General features: G+C 37.9%; 1 protein-coding gene across 2 annotated transcripts in view; it reads right to left on the bottom strand.

Annotated features, from left to right (window-relative positions):
* CTTNBP2 (cortactin binding protein 2) overlaps nt 1-26,647 on the bottom strand; it is a 136,120-nt gene that overhangs the window by 26,821 nt on the left and 82,652 nt on the right. For both annotated transcript variants that reach the window (XM_070755461.1, XM_070755462.1), the window contains exons 7-14: nt 22,302-22,452; nt 16,526-16,774; nt 13,501-13,618; nt 5,559-5,834; nt 4,038-4,133; nt 3,337-3,416; nt 1,692-1,778; nt 1,509-1,608 (exon numbers count right to left, since the gene is read on the bottom strand). In XM_070755461.1, the coding sequence (XP_070611562.1) occupies nt 1,509-1,608; nt 1,692-1,778; nt 3,337-3,416; nt 4,038-4,133; nt 5,559-5,834; nt 13,501-13,618; nt 16,526-16,774; nt 22,302-22,452 (1,157 nt within the window). The remainder of the gene's footprint in view (nt 1-1,508; nt 1,609-1,691; nt 1,779-3,336; nt 3,417-4,037; nt 4,134-5,558; nt 5,835-13,500; nt 13,619-16,525; nt 16,775-22,301; nt 22,453-26,647) is intronic.

The raw sequence follows: 26,647 nt of genomic DNA, 5'->3' as shown, positions 1-26,647 counted from the left end.
ACCCATCTTTGTCGTCAAGCTTGGGGGAACTGAGACATCTTCCCCTTGCCTATGTAGTTTCTGTGCACAACATGACTGTATGTATGTTTTTATTTACTGGGTTTTTTAAAAGATTTTTTATATGTATAATTGCTATTTTAGATTTTAATTATTAGATTTGTCACTATGTACCGTTTTTATCACTGTTGTGAGCCGCCCCGAGTCTACGGAGAAGGGCGGCATACAAATCTAATAAATACAAATACAAATCTTCATTATGTCTGATGGGGGATGGAATAGCCCAAATTTACCAAACATGAAGAGCTGATACTTATTTAATGATGAGTAAAAAAGGGACTGCTCTAAAGCTAGCACATGAACAAAATTATATGGTTGCTCCATACACTAAAAAAGGATGTTATTCTAATTATAATGAATTACCAGAAGGAAAAGAAACAGAGGTGTGGTAAATTCTCCAATTAAAGTGGGGGGGGGGGGCGCAGAGGAATGGAAAACACTGGTAAGCTTGGAGTCCTTTCAAGGAATGAAGCGACAGGAGGACACTCCCCCCATGAGAATTCCTGAAGTCTTTACCTGGCTGTTCCCAAGAAAATATACTCAGTCTGCTAAGATTCTTGTAAATAGGAGGGCAACAATAAAGGAGCAACCCTGATCAGCTAATGGTGATTCCTTACATCTGACATCAATCTAGTGAGACTGACTATATTCTCTTGGCAACAGTCAATTCTGGGGGTTGGTGGTGTCTGGCCTCCATTGCTTCATTCCCTACAAGGACTCAAAACTCTCTAGTCTTTTCACCTGTCCCTCCCACTATAGCTGGATATTCTATCACAAACGGACTCAAAATGCCAATGTCCATATAATATTAATATATAAATAAAAAACCAAAACAATGGTTTTCAACATTGTATTCTTTAAAAAGGGGAACAAATTATATTTAACGAGTATCAATGAAAAAGCACTACTTCTAAAAGTAATAATTCTCATTGTGACTCTTTTTTTAAAAAAATTGTAATATTTTGATAAAAGCATTGCTGTATAATGTAATTGATTTCTGTTGGAAATAAGTCCCATGGTGTTGAATGGACTGTGCTTTCATATAATTAATTGTTTGCATCCATGTCATATTCCAATTGCTAGGAAGTCCCCTTGAGATGACAGAGGTGGAAATGAGGAGAGCCTTACAATGAATAACCCTCCCTGTCCCACATACCTCCATGGCAGAACTTATGTCATGTTGAGAAAACATAACAAAGCATCTTAGAGACAAGCCACGAATCTATTGGCTCTACAGGTATTCTTTTCTCTACCCTGGACTCATCTCAATCATTAGGGGGAAAATAAGCCACTTTTAGACATAGCATACTATAAAGAATCAATGTCACCAATGTCCAAATAAAAAAATGCTTCTCAGACTTTAGATAATTCTGAGATTTTCTGAATTAAAAAGTAGCTTTGCCAGTGAAAGCACTGATAAACATACAGATTAGGTCAGAAATAATTCATACCACTGTTGATGAATACTTCTGCAAGTTGCTTCTTGGATAAATCAGCATCTATCTTGACTTTGACTATATCACAGCAGAATCCTGCAGCCAGTTGCTTGTGCTATGTCAAAAAATTACAGATTTGATAAATATTGATAGTATGTTCTTTCATTTTCCAAATGCTGTGCAGTTTTATCTTTTTACCTTTAAACAAAGGGCTATCTGATAAGCCACGTAGTCTTGTAAACTTCCTTCTGGACCATGAAAGATAATATTACGATACTGTTCCACCTAGGAGAGAAATACAGTATTCAATATTGATGTACAATATACAATTCTAAAAGGTGGTATTTTTGGCAGGTGTGTTTCAAAATTAATAGACATATAAACATAGACACAGGCACACGCAGGCAGACACACATATTGTTCTATAGAGTAAATACATAGTCAAAGGTAGAGTTCAGTTGTTTTTATTATCAGCTTTTAACAAGCCCCTTCCTTTCCCTTTTCCTTTTATATTGAACAATAGCACTCTCTAAACCTGTGATGGTGAACCTTTTTTTCCTCGGGTGCCGGAAGAGCGTGCGCGCATGCTATTGTGCATGTGTGAGTGCCCACACCTGTATGTATGTATGCGGAGGGTGAAAACAGCTTCCCCCACCCCCTGGAGTCCTGCTGGAGACCGGAAATGGCCTGTTTCTCAACTTCTGGTGGACCCAGTAAGCTCCAAAGGCTTCCCAGGAGCTGAGGGAAGGTTAAAAAATGTCTTCCCCGATCCCTCCGGAGGCTCTCTGAAAGCCAAAAACACCCTCCCAGAGCCTCTGTGCAAGCCAAAAATCATCTGGCCAGCACCCACATGCAAGTTGGAGCTGAGGTAAGGCAACAGTTCACGTGCCAACAGATATGGCTCCGCGTGCCACCTGTGGTACCCATGCCATAGGTTTGCCATCACTGCTCTAAACCATCTGGTAGGTGGGATCCTTATTTTTAGCTAGCTTTCATGCTTAAACTAAATAGATGGCATTCATCTTTTGTTTTTCTTGAATTTTGGTAGGAAACAGCTTCTTAATTTTTAGCAAAATAATTTTCCTGTAACATCAGAAATTGATTATCAGAAAATAACAGCCAGGGTCTGTGTCAACTCCTTTAGTTGAAGAGCCAAGGATACAAAGTTGATTAGATTTTAGGAGTATGTTAGGAGATTCAGCCTGATTGTTCCTAGAGCTTTTACTGGAAAGCTCTAGGAACAAGGAATCTACCAGTAAAGTTTTTTGTTATCATACTCTCTTGACATACTCTTACATACTCTTTCAAGCTAACAGAAACATCAAAATAGACTATGACTGCAGGTACATTTAGAGCGGAGACATTTTGAATAAAATTATTGAACTCTTCCTCCCTCTTTAAACTGCAGGCTCCAGTCCTTACTACTACAGTTGTGTTGGAAGTTCTGAAGAACTTCTAGATTGAAAGGATTGAATGGCGACAGGACATCCCTGCTGCCATCACCTAGGCTGTAGCCATTTATCTATTTGCAGTTGCTCGCTTTTGAACTGCTGGGTTGGCACGAGCTGGAGTGTGTAAAAGGAGCTCACCCTGTCCCATCGTAGCAACCAGGTCTCAAATGCGAGCTTGGTGATCATCAGCCCAACTCCCTAACCTCATGAGCCACTGCAGGATCCTGACTTATATGTCATGAGTGTTATGATTTCATGTTCAATAGACCTTTTCTCAAATGCTTAGGTAGGAAATAAATAATATTTTAGAGGATTTTATTTAAGCTCATTTATAGAAGTGGTGAGTTGGAAAGAAATATAATATTGTTAGGAAGAATTAAGCATCTCCATACCAGCCTGAGGTAATTCTGTAACGTTTGAAGATGGATCATAGATGCATAAGTCACACTGTGCAGATATCCTTCTTGGGGACCTATAGGGTAAAGAAGGATGAGTACAATTTCAAGGTTCTAAGTATTAAATGACACACTACTGTAAATACATAGCATTCACCTACACCTGTAGTTTTTATTAAATTAATTAGTCCAAACTGCCTTGAAAAATCTTCTCTGTGAATTATTCTGGCTATATTGGTTGACAGTGAAAAACAAGAAAATTCTATGCATGCTTTAGGCAGCATTCTGGAAAATTCAATTCTCTTTAGATACATTACATCTTTAAAATAATTATAATGTAGGACAGAACTGTTTCAAGTTGGTGAGGCTGAGAATGGAAAGGGCACTAGAATCATGACAGTGGGAATAAAACCTTCTTATTGCATTTTTTTATTTATATGAAAGAGAAATATAAAATCGTAACTCAAAACCAATTATTGCAAATAATTTGTATATGATATGCATATTGTGTATATTAAGCTAAGAAAGTATTATACAGAAAGATGTTTAAAAATTAGCTGTTCTAATTTTTAACTGTGAACATATTCTAGGAAGAGTATTAAACTTTAAAAATTAAAAAAAATATATTGAAGATGAACAATCCTATAACTTTTCATTAAAATGTTTATTTGATGCCAGAGAGAAATAAATTAATTTACCAAGTAAAGATATGATGATGTGTTCCACCTCATTGCTTTTCAAAAATTCCCAAGGTGGCTGGGGAAAAGTCTGACTTACTGACCATGAAATATTACCTAAAAAAGAAAGAAAGAAAATTCAGAAGCATACCCAGAGCACATAATAGTACTATTATGATGCAATTTATATAATACATCATACAATTTTTATTTAGCATAGTGATTACAGTAAAACTAATGTGGAGTGCTTATTTTTTCCATCATATTTGGAAATTGAAATAAAGTTCAAATAAAAAATGATAACTGAAATTTTTGGATTTCTGCAAATGAAAGTAAAAATTATTTTATGAAGTTTCTACCCTGCTTTTTATTGTTAACTATTATCAATTTATAATTTTGCATTCGTATTTTTTATTATGCAAAGTTTAATGCATACTAGAGAAAATTATGGGAGACAATACAGTGGTACCTCTACCTAAGAACGCCTCTATTTAACAAATAAGAACTGGGTGTTCAAGATTTTTTTGCCTCTTCTCAAGAACCATTTTCTACTTAAGAACCCAAGCCCGGAAAAATTTCCCAGGAAATTTGAGAACAACACGAAGGCTTCTCCAAACTACTCAAAATTTCAGCTACCGATTCTGTGGAACTGATCAGAACCTGCTGAATTCCACCTCTGAGTTACATCACAAAGGTATAAGTTTGATTTTTGGATTAAAAGGTAAGTAAAGGAACTTAACTGTCCTTTCCATATGTAATTCAAAGCCAAGGTATTGCTTCTTATATGTATTACTTAAATGAAGTTTTAAACTTGTGCACTTCTGTCATCTCTTTCTCTAAGATAAAGAAATAGAGCCAGCTTGGTCTATGGTTAAGGCACCAGCTATAAAGCCTGAGACCTTGAGTTCTAAGTCCTGCCTTCGCCATAAAAATCAGCTTGGTTACTCACTCACTCACTGTCAGCCCAACCCATCTCACAGAATTGGTATGGAGAAAAATAAGAGGAGGAAAGTGTGTTGGGTGTTGGGTGTTTGTAAAAATAATGAAAATGGGATAAAAACTAAACAAAATAAAAACAAACAATATAAACTATGACTCCAGTCCAATTCCTATTTTTTTCTGATACGCTCACTAGGAATTATGGTTTAACACAGATTCAAATCAATTATCAAGTCAACCAATAAGCCGGAGGGGGTAAGGATAAATTATCACACACCAAAATACATTCATTATTAATAAAATATGGTGCACTGAATAAGTCACACTTGGTTTCATATATCACACTAAAACATGAATCATGTGGGGTTAATACAAGACAGTAAAAAAGGAGCCAAATAACAACATTATAGCTGGATGTGATGTTATAGTGTAGTCTTATTATCACTCAGATGCAGGAAATAATAGATAAGGCCAAATTTTCCTTGAGTTCTCTGGTGAGTGTTAATTCTGAAGACAGTCTTTCTATTCTGCCAGCTTCTTGTAACTGGCTTCACTTTACCTACCCTTTTACATGTGAAACATCTATGAAACACCATTGCTTACCCAGTTTGATGGCAAGTATACTGCTCACAGTGAGGCCGATACTGAATTCTGTGGTGTTATTAGGTGTCAAGTCTTCTGGGCTTCTCCATTCATCAGAGGCAATTGCTTGGAAATGGTTTGTCACTGCCTGAGTCACCGCTTTGGAAAAATCATCCCAGCTTGTCTGTTTTCGTATATTTAACATCCATATAATATTTTCCATATCAAGATCATCCATACCATAGCAAGTTTGCTCGATTTGGGTTGCAGCAATCCGTAAAGGAATTTTAAAAGCATCTGTTTAGATAGAATTAGAAAACTGAACAAGTCTGCAACAGAGGCATAGCATTTACAAGTACATTTTCAAATGTTTTGCATTCCTGGATCCAAGAGCTAGTTCTGCTGATACATTAAAAGATGACTACAAGGGAAACAATTATTTTTCAAATAAAAATTATTTCATTTTACAGCAAAAATTTACTGAACAAAAATCATTTCACTTTATAGCAAAAACATACTCAAATGATAAACTCTCACTTGAACTGAACTTGATTTCTATTACAATATCCATGCAGTTTTGTATATATTGTACCAAACTCTTACTGAGAATGGTCTCAGATCTAGCTTTATAATCTCTGACTATTGTATGATCCTTTTCTTTTGTTAGATGAATATCAAATATATCTAAAATGTCTTAGGGCATAACAGACAGTATGGTAACCATGCACATCACACAGTTTAAAATATTATGGCTGGATAGATCACCTGAAAGCTTTATTTAAAATTTGGCAAAAAGGTGAAATATTACAAATCTATATTTTCATTTCAAGTTTTGTGTGCTGTTTGAATCAGAAATGAAATGAGTGTGGAGTATCCTTATAGCCATGATCGAGGAAAGTATTCTAACAAGTTGCAATGCTCCAACTTTACATACTTCAGTGATAAGGCCCAAAAGTGTTGCTGCCCATAAATAACATAAGGGGTGTGTGAGTTCAGGGCAGTGATTGGTTGATTGGTAGATTCTTACTGTCCTTTTCTTTCCAGTCCTAGCCTCACCCATTGTGAGAAACCTCAGGGGCATAGGTTAAAATTGGAAATTGAAAAAAATATCTGTGAAGGACAATAGCTATAGTATGTACAAAACTGCATGGATATGCAATAAAAATCAAGCTCAGTTCAAGTGAGAATTTATCTTTTAAAGTATCTACTTACTTTTTATCAGCTCTTTCCACCTTTGTCCATATTGATGAAGTGGACAAGGCCATTGGAGCTGTGAGTTCCGCCACCTGCTTACTGGATCCGTGTCCCTCCTGGTTGGTTTCGGCCAGCAGGGAGGTGACGCGGAGCTGGGCCCAGGAGATTACCAACGCTTCCTTGGGGAGGGGAGTTTTTCCATCACTCTATAAAGAAGCGCTTGTGCGCCCCCTCCTCAAGAAGCCCTCCCTGGACCCAGCTGTGCTTAACAACTACCGTCCAGTCTCCAACCTTCCCTTTATGGGGAAGGTTGTCGAGAAGGTGGTGGCGCTCCAGCTCCAGCAGTCCTTGGAAGAAGCCGATTATCTAGGTCCCCGGCAGTCAGGTTTCAGGGCCGGTTACAGCACGGAAACCGCTTTGGTCGCGTTGATGGATGATCTCTGGCGGGCCCGGGACAGGGGTTTATCCTCTGTCCTGGTGCTCCTTGACCTCTCAGCGGCTTTCGATACCATCGACCATGGTATCCTTCTGCGCCGGCTGGAGGGGTTGGGGGTGGGAGGCACTGTTCTTCAGTGGTTCTCCTCCTACCTCTCTGGCCGGTCGCAGTCGGTGTTAGTGGGGGGTCAGAGGTCGACTCCTAGGTTTCTCCCTTGTGGGGTGCCTCAGGGGTCGGTCCTCTCCCCCCTGCTATTTAACATCTACATGAAACCGCTGGGCGAGATCATCCAAGGACATGGGGTGAGGTATCATCAATATGCGGATGATACCCAGCTTTACATCTCCACCCCATGCCCAGTCAACGAAGCGGCGGAAGTGATGTGCCGGTGCCTGGAGGCTGTTGGGGCCTGGATGGGTGTCAACAGACTCAAGCTCAACCCGGATAAGACGGAGTGGCTGTGGGTTTTGCCTCCCAAGGACAATCCCATCTGTCCGTCCATCACCCTGGGGGGGAATTATTGACCCCCTCAGAGAGGGTCCGCAACTTGGGCGTCCTCCTCGATCCACAGCTCACATTAGAAAAACATCTCTCAGCTGTGGCGAGGGGGGCGTTTGCCCAGGTTCGCCTGGTGCACCAGTTGCGGCCCTATCTGGACCGGGACTCATTACTCACAGTCACTCATGCCCTCATCACCTCGAGGTTCGACTACTGTAATGCTCTCTACATGGGACTACCTTTGAAAAGTGTTCGGAAACTTCAGATCGTGCAGAATGCAGCTGCGAGAGCAGTCACGGGCTTACCTAGGTATGCCCATGTTTCACCATCACTCCGCAGTCTGCATTGGCTGCCGATCAGTTTCCGGTCACAATTCAAAGTGTTGGTTATGACCTTTAAAGCCCTTCATGGCACTGGACCAGAATATCTCCGAGACCGCCTGCTGCCGCACGAATCCCAGCGACCGATTAGGTCCCACAGAGTGGGCCTTCTCCGGGTCCCGTCAACTAAACAATGTCGGTTGGCGGGCCCCAGGGGAAGAGCCTTCTCTGTGGCGGCACCGGCCCTCTGGAACCAACTCCCCCCGGAGATTAGGACTGCCCCTACTCTTCCTGCCTTCCGAAAACTCCTTAAAACCCACCTTTGCCGTCAGGCATGGGGGAACTGAAACAACTTCCCCTGGGTATGTTTAATTTATATATGGTATGCCTGAGTGTATGTCTGTTAGTATATGGGGTCTTTTTAAATCGTTAAATATTTTAAATCTGTTTGGATTATTTATGATTTGTTTCCACGTGTTGTGAGCCGCCCCGAGTCTTCGGAGAGGGGCGGCATACAAATCTAAGTAATAAAATAAATAAATAAATAAATAAATATTACTTATATTTTAGTCGGTTTTTTATCTTTGTACAAAAGAAAAACCAGGAAGGCCATTGCTTTCCCTATTTATAATTTTAAGAATACCCTACCATATTATTATGATTCTAGCCAAGTCATAAATTCTACATCTTGTGAAGGCTCTTGCTCTAATAATAACTTACCCTACTGTGTATCAGCTTTCCTTGACTAAATCATATGTGTGTGTATTTTTTTATTAATATATATTAATATATGTATATGCATGGTACGTATGTATGTATGTTTGGTTTTTATATTAATGGATTTTTAATCATTTCTAATAGCAAATTACTATTGTACACTGTTTTATTGTCGCTGTTAGCTGCCCCGAGTCTTTAGAGAGGGGCGGCATACAAATCCAATAAATAAATAAATAAATAAATAGATAGATAGATAGATAGATAGATAGATAGATAGATAGATAGATAAATAAATAAATAGATAAATAAATAGATAAATAAATATATTAATTCAATTTAATTTATATATTGTATATATAAACTTGTATGCAAGTCATCTAATTGAGAAACGCTGGCCTAACAACTAAGAACAAATACAAAAAAAGTAGAAGTAGGGTTTTTAAAAAACATATACATACATTTCTACTGATCATTTCTTAATAAGCTGTCCTATACAACAGCTGTCCTATACAACATATTTGCCTGTGCCTATAAGCTGTCCTATACAGCATATTTGCCTGTGCCTATAAGCTGTCCTATACAACATATTTGCCTGTGCCTATAAGCTGTCCTATACAACATATTTGCTTGTGCCTATGTGCACACACACATTTCAGCTCCAAAGAGAACAAAAGGGGAAATTTATTGGAATCATTAGATTATCTTTTCTCCCAACACACTCCTGCCAATTTTGGCTGGTCCATGAAGTGGGAACTGTATGGTTAGGAAAGTTACAACAGATGACAAAAGTAAATTAAAACTATTTTCTTCAGCACAATCTGTATTCTGCACCTTCTTCCCCCGCCCTCTGTTTTAGTGGGGATAGTTTTTATTCCTTCATTTAACATCCTGATTGTGGTTTGCTACAATAGATGCTCTGGTAAAAGCTTAAAAATATTTGGCTGCTGCATAACCCAGTTTCTCAATTGATGTAAAAAGGCTCAAAGCATAATTAACCCTCCTATTACCATGTGAGAGTGCCTTGGGGAAAAATCCATTCTGTGCTACTTTAGATGTCTGGCTATGCTACTACAGACTGCCCAATTTTTAAATGGGACAGAGAGGTTAGCGCTGGAGCTCTGCCAAATCACAATGCTCACAAGGGTGACTGCAAGAAGAGCATATATAGTGAATTTTCTCTAACTGGTTTCCATCAGTCCAAAGTCCAGATAACAGAGAAACAGTATCCCTGGGAAAGGAGAAGTACCAGTCTTTTCAAAGGTTTCATCTCTCATTTGCATTTGAGTAACGTCTTTATTTATTTATGATTATATAACATGATTATTAATTGGCAAGAAGCCATAAGCAATGCAATAGAGAATACTCTCAATGGAAAACCCTGAACAACTATAAAATTGGTCTGCAAAATTGAAATAATGATATCCTCTCACTGAATTACCTTAAGAAAAATATAAATTTGGCATAAATAATAAGAGCGATTTATACCACTTTTCTTTAATGTCAATGGGACATAAAAGAATGCAAGTGATTAGTTCTAAAATGATTAAATGTCATGAATAATCAAGGGTGCTCTAATGCGCCTTCAATCTGTACTATGTATGGCTAACAGTTATGGCAGGTCTGAAAATCTCTCACAAAGATGGCTCAAGAGAAGTGAGCGCAAACACCATAAAAAGATTTACATGGTGAAAGTCTGAAATGTAACAGCATATTTTACCTACTATTTACAAAATCCACTCTTATTTTAAAATTATTTTAGGCCATCTCCATAGAGAAATAGAGAGGTTTACATCCTGTTTTCCCGAAGGAGCTTCAAATGGCATAGAGAGCTTTTACCTTTTCAACTTTTCTCTCAAAAGAATTCTGTAAAGTAATAGGTTGGACTGATAAACAGACACTGGCACAATTTCTCTCCTTGCCCGTTTTCAAATGATGTGAATAACCCAGGCCATTCCAACATTCCTCTCGAAGACTGGTTTCTCTCGCCTCTCCTCTTTTCTTTTTTCTCTTGCCAGAGCAAATCCAAACAAAAGCATCAGTGGTGCTATGATAAGAGTTACCATCATCATGGAGAGCCTGCATCTTATCTATTTTCATAGTTTCATTATTTCCCACCTGCTTGTGAGAAGGAGCCCAAACAATGCCAGCAAATAATTACTAGAGCAGCTCCATATCTCAAGGGATGGTCTTTTGATCTTTGGAAAGATAAGAGCAATTTAAGCCTGATTTAATTTCAAACAAATTAGATCTCTTTGGGGCTTAATTTAATCTCTAGAAACCATTATATCATTGAAAGTGTCACAACAAACTCTCTACAACCACAAGATCTAATAAAACATCTCAAAGGAACAGGGGTAGTGAATGACCATGGCTAAGAGTGGACTTAGAAACATAGAAGATTGATGGCAGAAAAAGACCTCATGGTCCATCTAGTCTGCCCTTATACTATTTCCTGTACAGTGTATTTTATCTTAGAATGGATATATGTTTATCCCAGGCATGTTTAAATTCAGTTACTGTGGATTTACCAACCACATCTGCTGGAAGTTTGTTCCAAACATCTACTGCTCTTTCTGTAAAATAACATTTTCTCATGTTGCTTTTGATCTTTCCCCCAACTAACCTCAGATTGTGCCCTTTGTTCTTGTATTCACTTTCCTATTAAAAACATTTCTTTCCTGAACGTTAACCCTTTAACATATTTAAATGTTTCAATCATGTCCCCCCTTTCCCTCCTGTCCTCCAGACTATATAGATTGAGTTCATTAAGTCTTTCCTGATAAGTTTTATGCTTAAGACCTTCCACCATTTTTGTAACCCGTCTTTGGACCTATTCAATTTTATCAATATTTTTTTGCAGATGAGGTCTCCAGAACTGAACATAGTATCCCAAATGTGGTCTCACCAGCGCCCTATTCAGCGAGATCACAATCTCCCTCTTCCTGCTTGTTATACCTCTAGCTATGCAGCCAAGCATTCTACTTGCTTTCCCTACTGCCTGACCGCACTGCTCACCCATTTTGAGACTGGCAGAAATCACTACCCCTAAATCCTTCTCTTCTGAAGTTTTAGCTAACACAGAACTGCCAATACAATACTCAGATTGAGGATTCCTTTTCCCCAAGTGCATTATTTTACATTTGGAAACATTAAACTGCAGTTTCCATTGCTTTGACCACTTATCTAGTAACGCTAAATCATTTGCCATATTACAGACGCCTCCAGGAATATCAACCTTATTGCACACTTTAGAGTCATTGGCAAATAGGCAAACCTTCCCTATCAAACCTTCCCCTATGCCACTCACAAACATTAAAAAGAATAGGACCCAGAACAGACCCTTGTGGCACACCACTTGTAACCAGTCTCTGTTCAGAATATTTGCCATTAACAACAACCCTCCGATATCTACGCTTCAACCAGGACTTGGACCCAATCATTGGACAATACCATAACCATTCCTTGGCAAGGTCACACTTGGAATATTTTATTCCGTTTTGGTTGCCATGATGTAAAAAAGATGTTGACACTAGCAAGAATGCAGATAAGAGCAAAAAAGATGATTAGGGGACTGGAGGCTAAAACATATGACGTACGGTTGCAGGAACTGGGTATATCTGGTTTAATAAAAAGAATGATTAGGGGAGACATGATAGCAGTGTTCCAATATCTCAGGGGCTGCCACAAAAAAGAGGGAGTCAAGCTATTTTCCAAAGTACCTGAGAGTAGGACAAAGAGCAATGGATGGGAACTAATCAGGGAGAGAAGCAACTTAGAATTAAGGAGAGATTTTCTGACAGTTAGAACAATTAATCAGTTGAACAATTTGTCTCCAGAAGTTGTAAATGCTCCAACAGTGTAAGTTTTAAAGAAGATATTGGATAACCATATATCTGTAGTGATGTAGGGTTTCCTGCCTAAACAGGTGGTTGGACTCCAAGGTCCTTTTCTGTTGTGGCTCATCTGCATCCCGCACAGCTGGTCAAGGAGCCCGAGGATCGACAGATGGTTGTGGCCTGATACCATAAGCTTGTGTACCTGGCACCTGAGTCTGATAGTGAGATCAGAGAGGATGTGGTGTCAGAGACTGAAAGCCAACCAGTGCCTTCTGCACCTCCCAAGATGCACATGAATGACTCAGAAGAGGAGGAGCCTCTTCTTGATGCTGGGGTATGCAGAGTTGCCAAAAGGCATGAGTGGCTAAGCAAGAGGAAGTCTCTGCGTGAATAGATATCTAGAACTGGCCACGCCGTTAGGCTACTTAAGGTTGAGCCACATGATGCTTCAGTGCAGAAGTCAACTTTCGTTATGTTCCAGATGTCTGCTCAGATTTCTCTCTTGAGATATTATTATTTCAATGATGATTACAAACTGGGGAGTTGGGCTCATTATCTCTGGGCTTCCTGCCAACTCAGAGTGAATCAACTAATAAAAGCTGTGTGATCAAAGAAAAATATCTGTAGGTTTTGGTTTCTGTTTTGGATTCTAATTAACAGCTGGCACCAAACAGGTGTATTTCTTGCTTTGTTGCTGGATTTCTAAATCCAAACCTTCCTGTTCCTAAAATATTAGAATTACATGCTTAAATCTTGTAAAATCAATGTGTGTGGGCCTATTTCTTGGGGGGCTTGTTGCTGGGACAGAACTCTTCCAACTCTGTTGTTCTGTTCTGTTCTATTCTATTCCTTTATTCAGGCTTTCTACCAGAGAACATTCTCTATTATCATATTACATAGAAATAGAGAGGTCTTTTTACATATAGAAACATTCAGGTACTCATATAAGATTATTAACTTACTCAAGTTCTCTAGAAGATGTTTACAGTCATCTGTAGCAACATCATGTAGTGTTCGGTTACACTTATCTTTTCTTTCAGCCTCCAGTCCCTCATGGCTACATAAAACTTCTAGACAGCTCTGGAAAGATAATAACAATACAGTTTGAAGGTTACAAGGGATTGGTATGAACTGGATCCAGCTTTTATAGCCTTTTAAAATAAATGTTTCTCATCGCTGAAACAACTTCTATATAAAAAGAACAAGCTTTCTTTCAGACATTTTACATCACAAGATTCCATGAAATTATTTAATTAAGCATATTACAACAACACAGACACAAAACAAAATGTTTTCTTTTTTTATTACAAGCAAAACCTAATACTTATGGAGATAATAAATAGACTGGATTAGATTACAACATCCATTATTTCTAAGGAGTGAATATATAAAGTAAACTTTGGAGAATGGTACAGAAGAAATTATAGTGTTTATCAAAAGGTACTGGGTTGAAGAAGGCCATGGTACAGGCTTTTTATGATATACCATATTTTTTTTAGTATAAGACACACCTTTTTACCCCCCAAAAGAGGATGAAAACTTGGGCGCGTCTTATACACCAAATGTACCTCCACCCGGCCACCTCTACTCTTTGGTCTCTGCCTGCCAGCAATTTACCTCCTTGCAGCAAGCAGCAGCAGAGATGCTTAGAATAAGCCACTGATCTCCCTCCCAACACTGAGCTGATTGATTGAAGTTGCCAAGAAAGCCCAAAAGCTGCATGGAGGCAAATTTGTTATATTCGGAGTAAATCATTTTAAATAATTGGAAGGTGTTAGTCTGATTACATTTTTACATTTAAGAAAACTTTCTGGGATTAATATATTGCCATAATGTACATTTCTCCAATTCTTTGATATTTCTATGGGTCAGGCACACATGCACAGAAATACACAGCAAATAATGTATATCATTTGTGCTGTTTGCTATTTGCTGTTTGGCAAATTGCTGGGAGGCAGAAGCCTTTTTTCCTTATTTTTCTCCCCCAAAACTAAGATGTGTCTTATTCTGAAAAATATTGTAATTGAAGAGGAAACATATATGCCACAGCACCCAGATTTCCTTTGCATTCATTTACTTTAGAGGGGAAAGATGATTTTTAGATGTACCTGTATATCTTGCCACAAGCCCAATGAGTTGATTGTAATAAATCTGATCAATGAATATCATCTTAAAAGTCTAAGGATTATTTTGCTTTAAGCTGTTAACAAGGCAGTTTGTAACCAGACAATTGCTCCCCATCTATACAGATACAATAGTTACTAGTACTGTGGAGTTCATTGCAGTTTATATAATCAGCCAAGTAGCACACCAGTTTGAGTTGGCTATTTTAGGAAACTGTATGTTAAGGGACAGTAGGGGTACAAGATCTATGACTTGTCCATCCAATTTAGTCTTTCCAATTATACCCAGCTAAAATGTTTCTATTCTAGAGCAGACCACTGCTCAGACTTCAGGGACCACTAAATGCATAATTTTAAATCCTGCAGACCACTAATTAGTAATGGGCGAAATGAACCCACACAATTCGGGTCCATACTGAATTTTGCGGTGTTCGGTATGCCGAACACGAAATTTTTCCAACCTTTGGGCAAAGTTTGGGGTTGTGTTCAGCATTTGGAGCTTTGACATCACCGGCAGGTTGCTAAGGATGCCAAGGTGATCATTTCCTGGATTCCATGGAATCCAGGAAGTGATCACCTTGGCGTCCTTAGCAACCTGCTGGTGACGTCAAAGCTCTGCCCCCAGAATCTCTTCATGGGAGGGATTCCTCGTTCGAGTTCGGGTTCGGCCGAATTTTGCGTAAAATTCGGCCGAACTTGCCGAACCTGAACACCGTTGGGTTTGCCCATCACTACCACTAATATGATCTGCCTAAAGACCAGTTGGGTGGGTGTGGCTAAGTGGTCATATGACTGGATGGGTATGTTCAACTTAATGTCACTCATGTTGAGGGGCACCTCACCGGCCTATACTCACCCTACCCTTCCAGCCACTCCTTGCCTGCCCACGCAGGCTCCTTAGGGCCCCAATGGGAAACAATTGTTGGAGCTATGCAGTCACTATGAGAAAGAGTTGGCAAAACGGCTGGCTCAGTTCAAATTGGATCTGACCGAGAAGGAGGCTCAGCAGAAGCGCCTCACTGAGGACTACAAGCACAGGCTTTCCAAGCAGAGGGACCTGTGGGACTGCAAAGCCAGGTACCAATAGCTGGAGGCTCAGTGGGCTGATATGGTCAGTCAGTTCCAGGCCATGAAGCAGTCCCATTGGCTTAAGACCCTCCAGCTCTTCACCACCAGTGGCACTTCCCTCCCGCCTTTGTCCAAAACCCACACCAGGAAATTGAAGCAGACCCCAAATCAGAATTTCTGCTGCCCAAAAAAAGACCCCAAACGGAGAGACTCTCTGCAGCAATACAAGCATTGACAGAACATATCCGGCCCAGGGGCCGTACTTTGAAGCACTATAAAAAATGCAGATAATTTTTCTGTGGACCACCAAAATTTTATCACAGACCACCAGTGGTCCATGGTTGGTGATTGCTGCCTTAGCAGATAAGGAATAGCATAGAATTTAGAAAGTAATCTTAATGTAAGCCAACAATTAGAAAACCAGCAATCTCTATTCCACAATTGTTAGAATACAAATATATGCATTCGACTAATAGCTAGTTGCTTTATATTCCTTTGGTGACTATGAATTTGTAAAGAATTTTCACCTACATATCTCTTGTTTGGATAATTTTGAATTCTATAATGCAGGTATTTACCTCAACCATCATTCTGATCTTAAAGCTGGTTTACATTTTCCTTCATCTTCATGGCAACACATTCATATTTTTAATCCCCAAAATGTCCTCTTTTTAAATAGCATCCTAAATTAAGATAAAATTTGGCCTCATGCATACCAGCCATGCATACCAGCACAACTGTCATTTAAATCTGATTGCTCAATATTCTAAACAATGTGCTAGATAAACAAATTAACCTTAAAGCCTTTTGATGCTGCTATGTGGGCTGCAGTCCAGCCATCTTTGTTCACACAGTTGATGAGATCTGCAGAAACCATGGGCTTTGCTTTATGGCTAAAGAAATCTTCACTCTCTAGGTTCAAGATGTTGTTAGCATCTGCTTCATTCTCAATGCTTCTATCTCTTGATTTTCCATAATACATCAAAAGCTTCAGGCAATCAACATTATCAGCATCAACAGCAGCATGAAATGGAGTCCAGCCATCCTAAATCAATTAAAAAGAAATTTAAAGCAAGCTCAGGATCCTAGAAACATAGAAGATTGATAGCAGAAAAAGACCTCATATAATCTGCCCTTATACTATTTTCTGTATTTTATCTTAGGATGGATATATGTTTATCCCAGGCACGTTTAAATTCAGTTCCTGTGGATTTACCAACCACGTCTGCTGAAAGTTTGTTCCAAGGATCTACTACTCTTTCGGTAAAATAATATTTTCTCACATTTATCCTAGATAAATGAATTGGTGTTATGAATGAATGAATGCACAAATAAGCAAACAGTTTCTTAAACCCATTTTCTTCTTAAAAACTCATGTTTTTGCAATACCTTTAGTAAAGACTCCCTACTACTACCTTCCCTATATCAGAATTTAATCAGAAAAGAAAATGCTTTACCTGACTTTTTGACCCTAGAGCAGTGAAGGGCTACCAACATTTTTACCATCACACTGTGGGCGTGGCTTATGCAGGATGTCCTGTATTTTCTTTCATCTTTCAGTGCAAATTTTGTGCTCTGGGGTGGAGCTCCATTTTTGCTAATCTACTGTGTCCTCCCCCCCCCCAGAGGTAGCACTAGCTGCTTTTTGAAAGACAGAAAAAGACTATATATTAGGTAATAGGGGAAAATGAGTTGAATGAGACAATGAGTTGCAAAGCATGTTTTTAGTTGTATGAAGCAAAATCATTAAAAAAACATGGTGCAGAAAGCTCATTGATAAGAATGTTTTGTATTCCCAGGAAATGTACAAAAAATATCACCACATGGGAAAATTGATGCAGGTATAAAAACATGCTTACTATAGCAATTTCTATTGTTTGGAGTAATGCATTTTGCATTTGTTTTCTTTGACTTCAGCTTTATTTTATGCACTCCCCACTAACTTCTAGAAATATGAAGAATAATGATCTTTTATATGACAATGAATAAAATATATTTTTGCCTGCTTAAAAAGTATAGCCACTATTACAGTTACAGATATAACTGTTTATAGCATATTCGATGGTTCTGTTTTTTTAAATCAATTCTTATGACCAAATTTTGGTATTTACCAAAACAAGTATTTTAACTCATGTCCTCACTTACATCTAAATGTGGCATTGGAGGTGATAAAACTACCGGTTCATTGTTACAAGACTGAAGGGATAAGAAAGTATAAGAAATCTCTAAGGAAGCCTCCTATATTTCTTCTTCTCTCCCCACCTTTTAATTTTGTAGCAGTTTCAGAGATAAAACAGATACATTAATTTGGGAAAAATTAATGCTAGATCTAGGGATTAGAACTAGATCCAGGGCAGTGGTGGGTTCTGAATTCATGTGCCACCAGTTTGCATGTGTTCTTGCTCGCACAATGTTTCTGTGTCCCGCTGCCACCACAACCAGTTCTAAGAAACGGTCTGAACCGGGAGCAACCCACCACTGATCTATGAGTAGATACTTGGATGATTCCTCACCATGCTGGCAGGAAATTTTAGAAAATGCTTTTTAATCTCTAAATAATATCAATTCAAATGGGGATCCAGTAGATCACATGTAATTGGCCCAGATTTCCAACTTATTGTTCTTTATTGAATAAAATAAACTATCTTGGTAAATTTTGTTATATAGATCATAGTTTTCTTGATAATGGAACAAATTCTTCATTGCCAGTTATGTACATACATCCATTATGCTGGTTAATGAAACCTTGTCAGATATTTATTATTCTGGTTGGTTGCACAGTCAGCCAGATGCTTAGATTGGACTTGCCACTTTTATCCACTTACCGAGTCCTTCCCAAAGACCTGGGATAGGCGGATGTTTTATTATTAGTATTATTGCAAATATTATATATTTATATTAGTACATGCTTATTTTTGGCACTATGCGATGCCAGAAGTCTTTTTCTACATTAGCATAATGTAGAAAGAACAAAGCACAAAGTAGTACAACTCCTTTGGAAATAATTTTCGTATCTTAATTTTGTTTGATTCATTTCTTTTAAACAACCAACCTCTGAATGCATATATTTACTTTATTACTCTAATATTATTATTATTATTATTATTATTATTATTATTATTATTATTATTATTATTATTATTATTATTATTATTTATTATTTATTAGATTTGTATGCCACCCCTCTCCACAGACTAATAATAATAATAATAATAATAATAATAATAATAATAATAATAATAAAAATTAGATTTGTATGCCGCCCCTTTCCAAAGACTCTGTATTCTGGGTTCTCTTCAAATTATGTTAATATTATACTTTTTATTACTAATCTTTCCCCTTTTCCTAATTAGTACATTTCAGCTGGCAGAATAAGGCTTCTCTGCCCTTAAATTGCAAATTATAAACTGCAGTATTTTCCAGTAGTCCTAATTTGGGGGTGGGGGGTAGTTTAGAATCTGCTTCTTCAAAACTCAGCTGCCTGCACTAATTTGTGTTTCAATCAAGGTCAAAAGTCAAGTGGTCAAGATGAATCAGGAAATAATTTTGCCAATTAGCTTTTTTTCTCCTGTTACAAAGGCAATTACAAAGAAAGGATGAAATAATAATATTGATAACTCTTATTACTTTTAAAGATTCATTTCAAACAGTTCTTTATGCCTTGTGGATTATTGATTGATTGATTTAATCATTCATTCATTCATTTGCTAGAGTTCGAAGGGATCTTATAGATAATAACCCAATCTCCTGCTCGAGCAGGAACCCTACACCATCCCAGACAAATGGCAGTCCAATCTTTTTTTGAAAGTCTCAAGTGTTGGAGTGTTCACAACCTCTGCAGGCAAGCCATTCCACTGTTTGATCGCTCGCACCGTTAAAACGTTCCTCCTTGATTCCAGGTTAAATCTCTCTTTGCTCAGCTCCCATCCTTTGTTCCTTGTCTGGCTTTCTGGTGCTTTAGTAAACAGTCCGACCCCCTCCTCTATGTGGCAGCCCCTCAAGTATTGGAAGACTGTTATCATGTCTCCCATGGTCCTTCTCTTCACTAGACTATCCATGCCCAGCTCCTGCAACCTCTCTTTGTATGTTTTAGTTTCCAGTCCCCTTATCATTCTATTATGCTCTCAAAGTAATTAAAATACTAATTACTCATTATACCCTTTGACTGAAATTCAATGGAACTGAACAAAAAACAATACTACATTTTAACAGCATGATTGACCACATACATTTTCCTGCCAGAATACCATTTTCCATGTCATTACTTTTTTATATCAGCATAACCTACCACACCTCTCTCTTTTTCTTGGATATTAAGCATGCATTAAAAACAAAAGAAATCATTAAGAATGTGCTGCTTTTTCTTGAAATTTGGCAGGCTTGTTATATAGTGTGGCTGAGCTGGAGGTTTGTAATGGGATTTTGATGTGAAATTATGCTTGTGCAAATTAATTTACCTATTAATAATATGCATCTGAGTATTGATATCATACTTTAGAAACAAAACTCAGGTTTTGAGATGGAGAACAATACATTAAGAAAAAACAACAGCTAAGCAAAAAGGTCTAAATGAGACAATAGGAGCTTTTTTTGTATATGTGTGTGTCACATATACAGTACATGCCTACAGAAATAGAGACGATGTGTCCGATCTGTATCTTTGGCAAAAACAATAGTTTTAAGTATATCCCTTAAAAATATCCCTGGATTCAATTCTGAAGAAAAAGAAAACATTCCTCAAGATGTGGAACTCAGCATCTCAAAGCAATATAAGTTGCAAATCCTGCTTTTTTCATTGCTGCTCTCTCTTGACAATCAGCTAAGCCTGTTTTCAATTCTAATGAGATGCTAATGAGTGAAGCAATCTTATAGGGATTGCTAGGGAAGACATCTTCCCTTTGCCTGCTTTTCTCATTGTTTCTCTCTCTGAAGAGAGAAAGAAGTCAAGTGTTTTAGAAACTGTTTTTATTCCAAACCAGGGGATAAAAAGCAAGCATATGGGCTCAGAACCAGCAAACTAATGTGCTGAAGCTGACCAGACTAAAGACTAGCCAGATGAATACTTGGTAGGCAGATTATTTTTCCCCCTATTTTCCTCCCCCAAAATTAAGGTACCATACGTCTTATACTGTGGTGCATCTTATATGGTTTATCCAAGCATTCCTCTGGTCCATTAATTTGTCACTTTGTCAAAGAATGCAATAACATTTGTCTGTCATGATCTGTTTTTGACAAACCCATGTTTGCTTTCAGTTATGACTTTTTTTGCCTCTAGGTGTTCACTGAATTATTGCTTATCCTTTCCAGAATCCAGATCCTGAAGTCAGGCTGATAGTCTCCCCCCCCCCCCTTTTGAAGATGGCAACTACATCAACACTTTTTCAATCCTCTGGTAGTTTCCTGGTACTCCAGGATCATTGAAAGATATAACTCAGTGGTTCTAATATCATGTCTGCCAGTTCCTTCCGAACCCTGGGGTGTAACCCATCTGGTCCTGGTGATTTGAATTCATCTAGGGTGAGAAGGTATGTACTTACCATTTTTTTGCACTTGGAACTTGTATTCCTTATCTGTTTTTTAAGGTAGGTTGAATTATTTTATTCCTTTTGTATAAAGATGGATGCAAAAAATGAGTTAAGCAGTAATGCTTCTCCCTGTTGCTTGCCACATTCTTGCCACTTTCCTCCATTAATAGACCAGTTGTTTCCTTGACCTTTTCCTTGTTCTTTTAACATATTGAACGAAGGTGAGTTGTGGGGGTCTTGGGTTTTTTTTTGTTATTTTTGACTTTTGTCACAAGCCTTAATTCAGTTTGAGTCTTGGCTTCCCTCACTTAAGGGCTCAATTAAGCCTAACAATGGTGTCCCTCGTCCCTTCCATTGCTTAGCTGACAAACACTGAAAATAAAATTTTTTACAGGCTCAGACTATTTGCTGATATTCTGTCTTAGTTAAGTGCCCCTCTTTTCACTTATTATAGTTCTCATTTTTGTCTTTCAATTTATCAGAGGTCTTTATGCAGTCATGTTGGTTTCTTTTGAGAGCTGCTATTTTTCTTCTTCTTGGGTATTGTGCTAGACTGGGCTTTTATAATCTCACATTTCAACCTTTCTCAAGTTTCTTGTTGTTTTCCTAAAGTTTCCCCTTGCAGATTCTCATCCATGGAATCTTTCCTAAGCTCTCTCTAGGTTTATTGAAATTAGCTCTCTTATTGCTTGTGCTTGAATAATGTTGAATTCCAATATTTCATAATTACTCCCTGCTCTCCCAAGGTTCCTGTAGCTTCAATAGCGTCTATCATTTCAACTCAGTTGGTGAGAATGAAGTCCAATATAGCTGATCCCCTAGTTCTCTTCTCTACTTTTTGGGAGACAAAGTTGTCTGCTAGGTTAATAGCAGTCACTCTCTCTCAGCCCATCTTATATCTAAGGTTCCTGTGATGGGGAAGAAGAGCACTAAATAGATGTGCCTTGAACTTCTTAACAAAGGGGAGGTTATAAATCTAAAAAACAAACCCAACAAAAATAAGATACATTTCAAGAGAAATGTTGACTAAACAGAGTTCAAACTTACAGAGGTGTTTGCACTTCTATCTGCTCCAGCTTCCAGTAAAAGTTTAACACATTCAATATTTTCATTTTTACAGGCCAAATGTAAAGGAGTCTCTCCTCTTTCAGCAGCATGATTAACATTGGCATGATACAAGATTAATAATTCTGCAGATCTAAGGAAAGAAAAATTGACAAAAGTGGGTTGGGAAAAAGAAAAGATCTGGAAAAACACCTGACCTTTACAATGTAATTCAACTACAATCTTTTTAAGCATGCACATATTTAAACTGGGTCAATCAGTTATATCAACTGGCTAAATAAATCCAATATATAAATAAATCAGAACAATTAAACCGCAATAAAACAGTGCACTTAGAAGATATAAGAAGAAAGCATAAATAAAGAACTTCAAGCAAACAAACAAAAGCTATACAGGAGCAAATGTTTAAAATTTAAAATAATTCGCAAGAATATATAAGGGAGACTGTAATCTTAAAATCAGATACAGAGTTTTAAACATCCATATTCAATATTACTTACAAAAACATTTTCATAGACAGAGGTAACTTAATATAAATGGGTAGGTGAGAGTAAAACAGTCCTTAATTCAAGACTCTTTTCTGTTCATTGTTCCAATAATTGTGTACTTTTTCCATTTTCCTTAAAAATGTTCAATTATACTTCAAAGGAAACAGCAGACTTTGTTAAAATGCAGCTTCAAAGAAATAATACCATTTATTAATTATTATTTTTACAAAATCCTATTTCCTTCCAAATAGATTTGAAGGAAATATTATAGCAATAGCGCTTAAATTTATATACCGCTTCACAGTGCTTTTACATTTCTGACATATTCAAGCAGGGCTGTCTGATTCATCTTTGAATTATATTTCATTGTAGAGAAGCTTCCTCATTCCAACTGGTTATTGTGCACTATAGCAGGAAACAGTGCTTCATTAAGCAGGGCTCAATTAAGCCTAACAATGGTGTCTCTCGACCCTTCCATTGCTTAGCTGACAAACATTGAAAATAAAAATATCCAACTGCTATTTGACATCCGAATTTCAAAAAATAAAACTGGATTAAAAAGAGTTTTCTGGAAGATAGTGATGCTGCTATTTGCATGTCTTTCTCAGACAGTACTTAATATGAGAATATAATATAATCCTACGTATAGTCCCATATATAATATAATCCTACGTGGCTTCTGCTCTGGCAATCTCACACTACTTAAAAGTTTACAAAACTTTCGCCAGACCCCTCCTAGAATACAGCTCATCTGTTTGGAACCCATACCGCATCTTGGACATTAACACCCTCGAAACAGAATATCCTACGAATCTAGACTGACAATCCTGGATCTTGAAAGCTTGGAACTACGATGCCTTAAACATGATCTAAGTATTGCCCATAAGATCATATGCTGCAACGTCCTCCCTGTCAATGACTACTTCAGCTTCAACCGCAACAACACAAGAGCACACAACAGATTCAAGCTTAATATTAACCGCTTCAAACTTGACTGTAAAAAATACGACTTTAGTAATAGAGTCGTCGAAGTGTGGAACTCATTACCAGACTCCGTAATATCATCCCCTAACCCCAAACATTTTCCCCTTAGACTGTCCATGGTTGACCTCTCCAGATTCCTAAGAGGTCAGTAAGGGGCGTGTATAAGTGCACTAGTGTGCCTTCTGACCCCTGTCCTATTGTCTCTCCTATAACTCATATATCTTTTCCCTATCTCATATATATCTCATATATTTTTATATACCTATATAATTTCTTCTATTCTCTCATTGATATATTTTATTCCTATACTCTCTCCTCTTTCTTTAATATATTTTACTTGAAGGTATCCTCTATTACCTTCATTGTGTATTATTGTGTATTGGACTAACTAACTAACTAACTAACTAACTAACTAACTAACTAACTAACTAAATAGTATCAAATATAAAAGTGCAGAATGTAGAAGTTCTGCCTATAAATATCTGATTGTTAAAGAAAACATGATAAAGCACATGTTACAGGCAAAAAACAAATCCCTGTGGAACACTTTAAATTCACTTTAGGTCCACATATGGGAATTCTACAGTAGTTAACTCTAATGCTTAAGCCATGTCCCTTTCCAGAATCTTTTCAATATGAGCTCTAAATACTTCAGTCTTACTACTTGGTCTCTCAGTCTGAACTGATTACAGTTGGATAAGAATTCACAAACATTTATTAAATAACTGTACTGTCTTCCAATTCCAACTGTACTGTCTTGCTATAAATACATTTCAAATGATTGGAATCTATTTCTACTCCATATTTGTAATTTTTGCATGACTCAAACATGGATCCATTGGGGTCCTTAATCTTTTTCTCCCATTGACCTCTTTGAAAATACAGTCAAATCTATAAAACCCTTTAAATTTTTAAAAAATACATAAAGTAATAAAAATCAAATTGTATTCCCTCCCCCCCCCCATCCACGTCCAGGGATCCTCTGAAATCTATCCACAGACACCCAGGAGTCCATGGATCATAGGTTAAAAACCCTTACACTGGTGATAAATGTGTGTTTGTCTGTATGCACACATACACACACAGAGCACTACAGCTCCCATCGTGGATTCAATTATAAGCAAGTGTTTATACTAGGGGTGTCAAACTCAGTTTCATTGAGGACCGCATCAGGGTTGTGGTTGACCTCAGGGAGCCAGGCAGGTATGGTGGACTGGGAGGGTGTAGCCAACCAGGTGGGTTGGCCAATTGGGTGGGCATGGCCAATTTGACACCACTCTTCAAATTGCTGGCCTGTTTCCTGTTTGCACTGAGCAGATGGGGCAAAGCTTAGCTGGTGTGATCTTTCCTCTTCACATTGAGACTGGGCTGAAGCCATGCAGGCCCAATTTTTCATCTTCACATTGGGTAGATCAGGGTGGCCCCCACAGGCTGGATCCGACATCGAGGGCTGAATGTGGCCTGCGGGTCTTGAGTTTGACAACCTTGCTCTATAATGCTTTATTTAAAAGTGATAAGGAAGTCCACTGAGTAAGAAATATGTTACTTTCTGATGAGAAAGGCAGGTAAAAATTCATTTGTTGCTGCTATAATATTTTTGGACACTGTTCTGCATTGCTTTACCTTCATTGTTTTTTTTAAAGCTTAGAATAATTTGGACAGAATAGGAACAAGTAAGCATGTATATGCTACAATAGGTATACTTGTGTGTGTATATATATATATATATATATATATATATATATATATATATATATATATATATACACACACACACAAATAAAAGTGGACTGTAACTTATCTACAGATGCGCTTGACAAAACATACAGTAACCAACTTTCAGTGTTGTAATTCTAGGAGAAATTTCTAAAACATCTGTTACAATAATTGCAATGTGATGTGAGAATTCTTTCTGCTATTTATGTCAGAGGTACAGATTGGCTGAACAATACATAAATTGTCTTTCATTTTGTTGCTAGACATATGCACAAATTGTGTGCCCTCAATAGTTAAAGACTACAATTCCAATAATTCTTGGAAGTCTTTTAAATATACTGGATGAAGCTTATGGGTATTCTAGTTTAAATATTTGAAGGTATCTGCCTTAACAGAAATAATATGATGCTCTTAGTGTTATTTGCATTTTTAAAAGTTTAATTGTATTTAAAGAGGGGAAAACTAACTCTACCCACTTAATCAGAATTCATTTTTAAGAGCAGAAGCAAAGTGCCATTTGAGTGACAGAGTTCCTGCTTTGGCAAATGTGATATTGTGAAATTTCTATTGTTTTACTATAAACAGGAACCCTTCCCTTGACATGTCCTTCGTGGGGGAAAATTTGGGGTATTATAATTCAAAGTATCTGGAAAAATATGATGCAAAGGAAAATGGTTAGTGTGGCTGGATTGTGATTCCTTTTTCTTTTCTTACTGCTCTCTAGAAACCCAAATATCTCCTTGGTCGGGTGACTGCCACAATGCACTCTTCCTGGGCTACACTTGAGAAATGTTAAGAACCTTAATTGGTGGACAGGTTGCTGATTGCTACACAACATTGGGCTGAAAGCCTTGCACTGTTCCCAATCAAGTAGAGTTTAGCAGGGGTGTGGTGGCCTGTGGGCCACATACCTCATGTGCAGGCCATGTCCACCCCAGCTCTAGGAAGGCAAAAAAGTCATGATACAGTGCTGTATTGCAGGCCACTGAAGCTGACTGTAGAACTGTAGGTCAGTGGTTCAAATCTGATCACTGGCTCAAGGTTGACTCAGCCTTCCATCCTTCCGAGTTGGGTAAAATGAGGACCCGGATTGTGGGGGCAGTATGTTGGCTCTGTTAAAAAGTGCTATTGCTAACATGT

The sequence above is a fragment of the Erythrolamprus reginae genome, chromosome 6 (assembly GCF_031021105.1).
Source record: "Erythrolamprus reginae isolate rEryReg1 chromosome 6, rEryReg1.hap1, whole genome shotgun sequence".
In the NCBI taxonomy this organism is placed as follows: Eukaryota; Metazoa; Chordata; class Lepidosauria; order Squamata; family Dipsadidae; genus Erythrolamprus; species Erythrolamprus reginae.
This window is presented reverse-complemented; position numbering and strand designations above follow the sequence as displayed.